The sequence below is a fragment of the Fopius arisanus genome, unplaced genomic scaffold, assembly GCF_000806365.1.
Source record: "Fopius arisanus strain USDA-PBARC FA_bdor unplaced genomic scaffold, ASM80636v1 scaffold00176, whole genome shotgun sequence".
NCBI lineage: Eukaryota > Metazoa > Arthropoda > Insecta > Hymenoptera > Braconidae > Fopius > Fopius arisanus.
In genome coordinates, this window is record NW_011887915.1 from 155746 (window position 1) to 164885 (window position 9140).

General features: G+C 39.3%; 1 protein-coding gene across 1 annotated transcript; it reads left to right on the forward strand.

Annotated features, from left to right (window-relative positions):
* The first annotated feature begins 3625 nt into the window (after positions 1-3625).
* On the forward strand, positions 3626-8788 carry LOC105272448 (nacrein-like protein C1). Its single transcript, XM_011314599.1, has 4 exons — positions 3626-3647; positions 6490-6699; positions 7802-7987; positions 8685-8788. The coding sequence occupies exons 1-4, from the start codon at positions 3626-3628 to the stop codon at positions 8786-8788; spliced, it is 522 nt and encodes a 173-aa protein (XP_011312901.1).
* The last annotated feature ends 352 nt before the right edge of the window (positions 8789-9140 follow it).

A 9140-nucleotide genomic window follows, 5' to 3' on the forward strand; every position in this document is an offset into this window, starting at 1 on the left:
GGGAATGCATTTTGTAACTCGATTTCATGCAATATTTGCCATAAATGTTTCAAGCACATCTCATCAAAACGTAGGGACACACACCTAGAGCAGGCTAGATGGATTGTCTCACTCTCTCGCAACGCTCTAGTCGTTGTTATCGGCAGAGTCATAACATACATCAATTTCACATCATCGATATGGAATTTAAATTAAATTGAATTATGAAATTGAATTTAAAATGTATATAAACTTTCCGAGGGGTGGGGGAGGGGGTGAGTAAAATATATACTGTAAGCTCTAAACTTTTCGAACGAGTTTAGAGTCAAGTTTTTGTAACTTGAAGGGGAATGTTCATTAACTGTCTGAAGGCGAGTCATGTCTCATGAAAAATACTGCAGACAATTAACAACAAACGATTATCCACAATCAAAATCCTGCAATTGAGAAATTATTCATTGGTAATTAAGAAAAATGAAGAGTGAAATAGGTTATATCAAGATACGCGATAGCGTATCTGCCAAGTTGACGTCACAGGCAGAGAGCTGTCGTGTATTATATTACAGCTAACAACTCGCCCCTAACCCCTTAAAAAAACTTCAATTGCTTTTTTCCCCTTTAAACGCACGCTATTTTGCAAAAGTATCCTTAGATACATTATATAAATCGCGGTTGATCTTTCTGATGAGATTTTTACTTTTTTTCACTTATTACATTATTACAAAAATAACTCCATAGCAACGGATACGAATTCACTTTTTCAAGAGTTTTATTTCGAGAGCGTTACTATTCCCTAGCGCTGTTTGGGTGGGCTGTTCTAGGGAATAAAACTAGTAAGTTAGAGGAAATTGTCTGCGCTTACGGAATTCATCCGCACGGGTCCGTAGCGGTGGCGCATGAACTAGGATGGAGCCCGTGCTTGTAAGCAAATCAAAGAGCGTCAAGTCATTTAATATTTGTTACTTACCCTTTAACAATTGGAATCGATTGTTAATAATTTAATGATTTGAATATAACAACCAAATTAAACATTTTAGTTCAGTTAAAATTAATTACCTATATATCCTAATATTTGTGAATTACTCTTTAACAATTGGAATCGATTGTTAATAATTTAATGATTTGAATATAACAACCAAATTAAAAATTTTAGTTCAGTTAAAATTAATTACCTAAATAACCTAATATTTGTGAATTACTCTTTAACAATTGGAATCGATTGTTGATAATTTAATGCTTTGAATATAACAAATTAAAAATTTTAGTTCAGTTAATTATTCAATATTCACAATTCGAGAATTTTAATCATAAATTAATTACCTAAATAACCTAATATTTGCGAATTACGATTCAACAATTGGAATCGAGTGTTAATATATGAATTAAAATATTACCTCCAAATTTTGATTTTTTATGTGATATTTTTCAATAATCAACTTGAATGACTGAATAAAAACTAAAACATGAATATTTAAATTATATTTCGTTGAGGAAAATTACTATGATGAACTAACACATGTCAGAGAAGCTTAAATCAGGTACCAATACTTTTGATTGCATCATTTGTTTGGTAATTATTAACATAAAAAAAAATTCATAAAAAAATGTTGTGAATAAATGGCGCCAAGTCGACGCTAATTTAAACACAAGATAGAAGCATGGGACAATAACTGCATGGATGAAATCACACAATTTTTAAAAAAACCCCGTCCATAGGAAATTGATTCGGAAAAAAGTCAACTTGGCGCGCCGGGCTGTTCGATAATGAACATACTTCGTAGGAAGTGAATGATTGACAAAGCTAGAGTTCGCACGCTAATTGGCAAAACGCCAAAACTATTGAGATTTGATTCAGCTTATTATATCAACAATTGCATTCCGTATACCTGACGTGTACTTAACCTATTCACCAATGAACGTCAAATATCATACCGGTATGAGGAGAGTGGGTACCCGTCAGTGTGATGGCCAAGTTGACTTTTTTTCCGAATCAATTTCCTATGGACGGGGTTTGAAACAGTATATTTTGTCATTAGGCCGAAAAAAAATTTTCTAGCGAAGATGAGGTTTGCAACAATCATATTGGTCGACAAATTTTTTTTGTCCGTATGACGCCCACTATTTTTTGTCATAACAGCCGTAGTCAGCATTTCGTGGACGCGAAGCAAAGCAACGCAGCCGTAAAACACTGTCTTACAGCCAGACTGACAAAAGCCTTTATTAACAATAATCGATTTTCCAATCGGAACTAAAACTGCGGAAAATTGTCCTAGTTGACGCTGTCAGCATAAACTTGGCATTTTTTAATATTTCCATGTTTTTTTTTAAAATAAGATTATATCATAATCAGTTCGCCTACTGTGTGATTTCAACTATTCAGTAATTGTCCCTTGTTTCTGTCTTGGAGGCGATCAGATTCACGTCGACTTGGTGCCATTTTTTCACAAAATTTTTTTGTGATTTTTTAAATTTTTTCTATGTACGTGGCGGAAAACTCGACATGAAAGGCATTTATTCGCGAATTTAAAATAACTGTACTTACCAATTAATTTTTCCGAAATTTCCAACAGGTTTCACTTTCGTAGAACTTCAACTATTTCTGTTTATTATGTCACTATTCATTCAATTTTATTTAATGATTCGCGTGCCGGCTGGCGTGCACTACATGGGGCGTTGAGTCAACTACGATTCGGTAAATATCACCAAATCATCGGTTACGTCAAACGGTCTTCGGTTCGCGTCAACTAAAAACCCTAGTTCACGCGATTGTGTTTTTACTGATATTAACTTTTAATTATTTTAATTCAATGGAATGCGTATCGAATCCAATAGAAATGTGAAATTGAATTAAATACTGGAAAAATCGGCTAGTAGTTGAATGACATAATATTGTGGTATTTGTTAACGAATGCCCGATTCCGATGAACCAATAAGTAAAAAATCCTCATCCGAATCCGTTAGATAAATATAACTAGATCCTTCTATTAATGTGCAAAATCATTTTTTTAAATATACTTGTGATTATGGGATGATTTCCAATGCGATTTATGAACAGTGCAACTATTCGACATCAGTTCATAAATTTTTGGATGTTTTTCGTGGAAAAAAATATCACCCATATGCAATTATTTTCAGTAACCCAGATGCTGAAATGAGGGCCCTTTAATACATAAGAGTAAAGAAAAACTGAATGAAAGAAAAGATTACGGAAATTTGATGATTTTTCAATTCAACATTACATGAATTGGACAGTCAATGGGATAGGATATCTTTCGCTTCATTTTTTCTGAGGCTGATCGATTTTATCGATTGTATCGATAGTATCAAACATTCTGGTAGTCCAATATTTCATTTGTTGTATGTGTGATAAAACATGGATAAAATTGATCAAAACGATTTGTCGTTTGTGGGTTCAGCGGAGCAGATTTCTGTAAGTATGCTAATTTGATTTTCAAAATTATTATTCAATTAATTCCAGTTTAAAACGGTTAACACTAATCGTGTTTCAAAACGTACACAAAGGACAATAGTTATGAGATTAGTTATCTATCAAATATCGTTAGTTGCCAGAGATTCTGCAATAATTGAAATGATATTATTATTATTTTATTTTGATGATATCTGATTTTTCCAGTATCTCTGAAGTATGGATGAGGCTAGCCGGGAGGGTAAGTATTAAAAAATTGGAGAATCAATTGCGTATCAGCCATTTTTTTCTTATGAAATATCAGAAACGGTGCCTTTTTTCGACAATTTAGAGAGACAACTAAAGACCCACTAAGTAGGGTTGGCAGATGGGGATTTTTGTCGCATTGATTGATTGATTAAAGTTTATTACTGTACATTATATTGTGCAAAACAGAAGACGATGAAATCCAAGAGAAGCTCGCAGATTTTCAGAATAAAGTTGTAAGAAAGCGTCGCAAAAATTAAGCAAAAATATTGAGACACGCCCCTTAACACTGGCAAAAAAAGCCGGTTAAAGACAGATAGAGAGACTTATAGGTCATCCAGCCAACGCCGAGACGGTAAGGGGTGATGTGCTCCTGCCTCCTCACCTCAAAGAAGTATCTAATCCCCATGTTGATGAGGCGTTGAATCTTGGCAGACATCTCTTCTGAAAAACACCCATATGTAAGGCAGCAGTAATCCACGAGAGGGAACACGCAGAGTGGGACTCGCACGGAAGGACTTCTGTCATCACAGCCACATGCTGCCTCCAAGATAGCACTATCGAGCAGCTCATCCAGACCACGAATAGAAGAATCAAACTTGATATTGGCTCCTCGAACGTCAGTTGACAGATCAGACAGAGAGTGGACGTCATTAACATAGAAATCAGACCCGAAAATGATAGGCTATCATTTTAGTTTCAGCAACAGCAAGCCGCAGAGAGTTACGGAAGCCCAGTCCATGACGCAGCGACGGACTCGCTCATTATATGGGTAGCATTCTCCAACTCATCTGGTAGGAAGCACAATAGGGGGCCAAGAAGTAACCCGTGCGGTACCCGCTTGTTGAATGGACGAGCGGCGAACCTACTACGCGTACCTCCTACTGTAGACTGCGGGCCGCAGAGATACAGCGCTATCCACCTAATAGCTATTTGAGAGAACCCGTAACCGCTCAGCTTATTCAGAAGGAGAATATTCGGTGAAACTTTGCTGAAGTTAAGTGGGAGAAACATAGTCGGCGGTCATTTATCAGTGACAGTGCGTATATCATTTGACAGTTTGAGTACAGCACTCTGAGTGCCATTACGGTGGCGGGAACCGGTCTGCAGTGAATCCGGTATCGAGCGCTCGGCAACATATCCAAAAAGAAGGAAGCGAGTCTCTCCAAGACCTTGGAAAGGAAGCACAATAAGGCAAATGACTTGCAGTCATTCACTACAGACGGGTTTTTAATCTTACCAACCACAACGAAACAGTATTTCTTCCATCCTGAAGGAAGAAAAGCCATAAAAATAAAATGTTGTAAATCTGGACTAAAAATCCTGTCAGAGAAGGCAGAGAAGCGGTGATCACCGACTTCGGGATCCCATCAGACCCCTTAGTCTCGGAAGAGAAATCCCTATTGGCATCGATTACCTCCTTCGCAGTAACCGGAAATTTCGATCACATCTGTAGAGCGCATAACCATCAAGGGTCATCATCAACAAGGGAACAAAGTCTCCATCATGGCGATGACTTGGAACCAAGGACGAGTATTGAGAAAATGCTTGACTTTCTCTATATACAGATACGTAAACCATTCCTGTGGCGAGCTGTGCAGTTTTCTGCGACGTGAGGATAAGCTCATGGGCCAGATCACCAGACGACAGAGTGACAAAAAGAATAGCCATCTTTCCCACATCTCTAGCAGTGTCTGACCCTAGTGAGGATTCAGCAACATTAGCCGTAGCAGAAATAGGAGTAGCCGATACTCGTTCAGGGTGAAGAGGACGAACGGTCACAATATCACCATAGACTACGGTGGGCCACACGACTCCTAAAACCGCAAGAGAAAGTGCTCTACGGTCAGCTCCCGCGGGTGAACAGACTCCCAACATGAGGAGATCAGGAAAGAGCACAGTCTTCTCCGCATTAGTGTTGGCAATACAGTTACAAGCTCTCTCATCGAGTTGTTAGCAGTGCCCACTCTGGCTGCTATAGCAACAGATATTTTCCCAGCTGCTCCACCAATGCTGATGTCAGTCACCGCATCACGCAGTGACCGATGCTCAGTTTCAAGCAACCAGACATGCTCCCGATTCCGCCACATCATCCTCCACTGTGTCGATGCGCTGAACAAGGGCTGAAGGCCTGTCAACTGCTGTCAGCCTCGCCGTAACTTCAGCTGGAAATTTTGCCATCCTTGTCTCCGTATTTTCTTCATACGTCCTCGAGCATGCATCCATAGCTTCCAGTTGGGCTAGGATTGCAGCCACAATACCGTTCCAGAACAATTCATTATTCGCAGTAGGGGTACTATTTGATAGAACGATTGAAGCAAAATCTGCTGATAGTACTGGCCGGGCTCCACACGTCGGTTACAATAGAGCGCATGCAACGAGTATGCAAGAAAACGACCCAAAGCAGAAAAAATCAAAATAACCGGAGACGAAACAATGTTGTGTACACTACTTATGGACATGCGCAGAAGATGAGATGAAGAAATACCAACTACATAATTTGAACAGTGACAACCATTTGCGTCATCGACTTTACTTGATTGCTTGTGACTCAACAGGGTGGCCCCCCCCCCCCCCCCTCCCCCTTAATTTTAGGTTGAAGTTTGGACGTTGGGTTTTGGGACACCCTGTATTTAATCAAAAAAACCAACATCTGGCAACTCTGCGACTAAGCTAGTTTCATTTTATATTGACTGAAAAGAGAAGTTTATGAATTCGAATCGACTCCAATGAAATACTCAAATCTCATCAATTTTCTACAGAAGGCGTTGAATTTTTTTTTAAAAGCATTGTTTATATTTTTCATACTTTTTTTCAATATTAATATACTTTTATAGACAGTGCAGAAGAGCTGAGAATGAGATTGGAAGATCTGGAAGAGCAGCACCAGAAGATGGAGACAGAGCTTCGCAAATTGAGAGAGCTGCAGAAGCACCATGCTGACGATGGAGATGGTGCGAGCGGGACTCAGGACGAAGAAAATGAGGAGAAGGGGCATAACACAATGGATGAGGATGGGAATAGTGGGGATTTGAAAAATGGAGAGGGTAAATCATGAAATTCACTTGATCCGGGAACGTTATTTTAGGAATGAAAAAGTGGACAAAATCAACGTTCTCAATATTTTTTATACTATCTGTCGCATTCAGAATCACTAGCTTACTGGTGTATAACTTTGTTGCAATGGAATTTGGAAAAATTTTGGAATAATGTTTAGATTTTTCCGCCGCACTGAATACTATACTTTGCCACTGTGCTCAAATATGATATTTTGGCCCTGCGGAACAAAGAAAAAACGATTTCTGGTGAATACGAGGTTGCGTGACGAGCCGCTTACATTATATACGGATGATTCGAGTTCACGAAAAGTAGCAATCATGCGGTAGCTTCGTGGTAATAGGTACAAATAGTGAGGCTAGGAGTGTACCTGTAAATGCTGCGGAAGACAGCCAATATTGAAGCTGACTCTTTATTTTTCCCTCCTATAAATTCGATTAGAGGTGAAGAAATGCATATCACGTGAATCATATGAGTGATGAAATAAAAATTGGTTTGGGTATTTCTACTATCTCATTTCAAAATGTCCCAAAAGTTCAAGGTGGATTAATAATGGAATAGTAAATTGGGATGTAGTTCAATGTTCACGTTTGGACCAATACGAGCCAAGCTCAGTTACTTTTGGTCCTAAAGTGGGGCGAACGCGAGTTCAAAGAGTCGTTAACCACCTTTGTGGCAACAAACATCGAGCGATACTGCGTCGAATATCATTTTACTAGTGAATATGAAAGTAGAACTTACCTGTGACCTGTCTTGATACCTATTACCCACCAGAAAATCATTTTTCTTCGCAGCGGCCAAATACACTCTTTCAAAAGTTTCTATTAAATAATTTATGAGTTGCTTAAAAAATAAAAAGCAACAACAATACGAATGTTTCAAAACAATTTCGTAGAAAAAACGTTCAATGTCTTCAATCAACTTTGATTCTTTGATGAATATACCCGATTTCTTGTTTTCGACCTTCCTTATTTGTCTTCAGATTCATGTCCCGAAAGAACGTTCTCGGTATGTCATTCTTACTTCTGTTCTGGTTTTTGCTTCTCGATTCAAGTAACTTTATTCCGTACTAGTTTGGTTTTACTCTTTCAGGAAACTCACGTCGTCGTCGGGGAAAAAATGGGGGGCGCAAGCGACGCGAATGGTGGCTGAAGAGTGGTGGATTTACTCTGGACGGAAACCGTGGTCTTCGTGACAATCCCGGAGGTCGGAGCAACCATGGAGGTTGGGGCAACCGTGGAGGTTGGGGCGACCGTGGAGGTCGGGGCAACCGTGGAGGTCGGGGCAGCCGTGGCGCTCGGGGCAACCGTGGAGGTCGGGGCAACCGTGGCGGTCGGGGCAAACGTGGAGGGAATGCGAACATGTGGAGGAGTGTATTTATACACAAATTTTACCAAAATTGACGAAAAGCTAAATAAATATTGTTCATGTCTACATGTACGTGTCCATTTTTTTATAATTGAAATTGATTTATTCATACTGCGATATATAATCTATTCGGCCTTTAACATTTTTGAAAGATCAGGATTATACACAGATTAAAGTAACATGAGTAGATTTGAGTATTGGATAAATTTCAGTCCCTCAGACTGCACATGTATGTATGTTTTATAGTATTAAATAATAATTACAAGCATTGAGTTCATATAAAAAATGAAAACAAAAAAATGAGAGCGCTACTAGAAAAAAAAATTGTTCTGAGAAATCTTCTCTCTTCGTCTTATTGGCGACCAATAGTTGCTCATCAGGCGTAGTCACCATTCCCCGCTTATCCGCTGCTAGTCATATACAAACTGCAAACCTGTCAGCTGCTCAACTCCTCCTGACTACCTCTGTGACGATGTGTGGCTAACTCAAATAGCACATCCAGATTTTATACCCACGAGTCTCACGCCCGTTGGTTAGTACCAAGGCTACTATTGAAACCGTCCTTTCCCAACTAATATAATTTTTCTCCTTCCGTTATAATCCGTAGTTCTACTGACGATATTAGCAGGCCGAATTGTATGCCAGAATAGAAGTAGACCAGGATTTTTCCTTCAGGGTTTTGAGAGTAGTCCGCCTGATTTTGCAGCATAGTAGACTGCACATTTTTGTCTACGTGGAGTCCCAGGCGATCCGCTTTATAGGCTTTCCTGACTCTCACCAAAATTCCTGCTAAAAGTCTGCCTCTCAAATGAACCCGAGTTACTGCCTTTACCCTCCAGACATAGTTTCTGTTTAGTCTCTGCTGTCACCTTTTTGTGTTCTTTTCCTCTACTCAGGTCCCTGCAGCAGCACCAAATCCAACTCACTAAGATACCTCCAGGCAGATGTTTTTCATGCCTACAAAGTTCTACGAACAGTCCACAAACAGGCTGCCTCAGTGGATGTTGCTTGAAGTTGCCCCTATTCTCATCGCGGACTTGGACCTTTTCGCTGCTGCTAGTGA

Excerpts from the sequence above, each read along its gene's own strand:
- LOC105272448 (XM_011314599.1), top strand. The coding sequence starts at position 3,626 with ATGGATGAGGCTAGCCGGGAGG. Across the intron at positions 3,648-6,489 it reads GGATGAGGCTAGCCGGGAGG|ACAGTGCAGAAGAGCTGAGA; the intron begins GTAAGTATTAAA and ends ATACTTTTATAG. Across the intron at positions 6,700-7,801 it reads GGATTTGAAAAATGGAGAGG|GAAACTCACGTCGTCGTCGG; the intron begins GTAAATCATGAA and ends TTACTCTTTCAG.